Source organism: Gekko japonicus, unplaced genomic scaffold (assembly GCF_001447785.1).
Source record: "Gekko japonicus isolate JY-2015 unplaced genomic scaffold, Gekko_japonicus_V1.1 scaffold4987, whole genome shotgun sequence".
Classification (NCBI taxonomy): Eukaryota; Metazoa; Chordata; class Lepidosauria; order Squamata; family Gekkonidae; genus Gekko; species Gekko japonicus.
Window position 1 is genome coordinate 65,209 of NW_015169935.1, and position 2,204 is coordinate 67,412.

Here is a 2,204-nt window from a genome sequence, read left to right on the forward strand (position 1 = left end):
GCTGAACCTACCTCACGGGGCGGTTGTGAGGATAAAACGAAGGATGATGTAAGCCACTTTGGGTCCCCACTGGGGAAACAAGCAGGATATCAACATAGTGAACAAATCGAATATATATAACTGAACATCATTCACAGGAGGAAAAATGAGCCGCAGGGGAAAACAGTGGGCTGAAACTCACCGCTTCCAAGGAAGAGTAGTGTAGCGTGCACCAGCATGGGCATATGTCATAATCAGGGCTATTTTGGAGCAGGAACGCACAGGAACGGAGTTCCGGCTGGCTCCCCAGTTGGCCACGCCCAGCAGGAACTCATTAGCATAACAGGCCACGCCCAACAGCAGAAACTCATTCGGATTGGCTACATTAGGGGTGTGTGGCCTAACATGCAAAGGAGTTCCTGCTACAAAAAAGGCCCTGGGTTCTGACAACAAACAAGGTAAACAGAATAAGAAGCAAAAGGTGGGTGTGGCTGGATGACCACACTTCTGGTAACATGGGGGTGTGGCCTAATATGCCAATGAGTTTCAGCTGTTAGGTGTGGCCTATTATGCTAATGAGTTCCTGCTGGGCTTTTTCTACGAAAAAAGGCCTGGTCATAATGATCACACAAGGAGTATCCCTGCCTCATAGAAGCCTGCCTGCTGCATGTGTGCATGATGACGGGCATTTTCACTACTTCTAGAATGAGACTCGGTGTCAAGCTGCATTCTGGGCTGAGCTCGGTGTGCCCGGAAGCCTTGAGCAAAAAAACATTTGGAACCGAGTGGAAACCCATCTGCAAAGTGATGAGATGATGCTGGCCCGAAATCCCACCGTTCAAATAAACCGTATCAAACTAAAAATGGGAGGAAAGGTATCAGGAAAGCGGTCACATGACAGGCACTGCACACGGGTCGCCCATTTTTCTGCTTCCCTTTGTCAATTTAACACACAAAGAAATAACTCTTCAGACACTACTGAAACGCCTAGTTACTTCTTACCTTTTTTCCTTTGAAGCTGAGGACAACAGGCTGCCACAGCTCCCCATAACACTAGCGTATAGTGCCGATCTTTCACCTGCTCCACTGCTAGAATAATTTTTGTTTGTTTCTCTCCTCTGTAACTGTATGTAGACTCTAAAAAAAAACGGGGACAAGCATCACTTATAACTGTACCAGATTCAGAAGCAGTAGAAGTGAATAGTCGCTCAGTGTTCTCTGACAGTTTCTTTCTAAACACGCTGGGGGGGAAAATCCTCTTAAACATCTTGCATTGCTATGCTGGTTTGAGCTATGCTTTCAAGGGCGTGCAGAAGGGTTTCTATATTTTACTCCCCCCTCCCCCACAGCGGGCTACCACACAGCTCCAAGAGTGGTTGGCTGCGTGGCATGTGGACACACATGAACACATGAAGTTGCCTCATTCTGAATCAGAACCTGGGTCCATCGGACTGGTACGGACTCCCCATGGTCTCGGACAGAAGCCTTTCACATCACCTACTTGCTTGGCCCTTTTTAACTGGTGAGGCCAGGGACTGAACCGGAGACCTTCTGCATGCCAAGCTGATGATCTACTACTGAGCCAGGGCCCCTCCCTTAAATTAAAAGTGTTATTGTTTGAGAAACCAAATACCACAGCCTCCTTTGGCACAAGGGACAATGTGTGGTACAGTGTATCCTCCTGGCCAGAGAACTGTGTGTTATAAACAGGCCAAAGGGGCAGAATTATGTTTTACTAACATATGTCAATACAGCACACAATTTTGCATTTGCAGTACGACATGATCAGATTTTAAAATCAGTATTTAGTTATCATCGGTCTTCAGTCTGTTTAAAACAAAACACCTTGGGCTTCGAATGTCAGACACAATCATCCACTGTGTGACTCTCACCACTAGATAAGGGGATAAGAAAGCCAGCAAAAAAGAAGAAACCATTCTGGGAGCAGTAAAAGGGGAACAGGCAAAGGAAATCTGTTATAACACATGCTCACTAACGGTAAAAACCTAACTGGAGTCACACCCTTCTAAGCCCCCTTGACTTCAACAGATGTAACTCTGCTTAGGATTGTGCTGGGAAAGAGCCACCTTATGTCAGTAATTCCGGTCAAGCATTAATTACAGTAAGAGCTTTCCCAGCTTTGTGTCAATTATTAAGGCAGAGGGTTCCAATTCTCTGCTCACATTCTGTGTCTAACCATGTAAGCTGTCTTACTGTTACCACCA

General features: G+C 46.2%; 1 protein-coding gene across 1 annotated transcript in view; it reads right to left on the reverse strand.

The window, feature by feature from the left end:
• LOC107115779 (protein FAM35A-like) overlaps positions 1 to 1,116 on the reverse strand; it is a gene marked incomplete at its 5' end in the record, with an annotated part of 21,923 nt that extends 20,807 nt beyond the window's left edge. Inside the window, one exon of the mRNA XM_015417544.1 lies at positions 982 to 1,116. Coding sequence (XP_015273030.1) covers positions 982 to 1,116 — 135 coding nt within the window. The remainder of the gene's footprint in view (positions 1 to 981) is intronic.
• Positions 1,117 to 2,204: the final 1,088 nt, after the last annotated feature.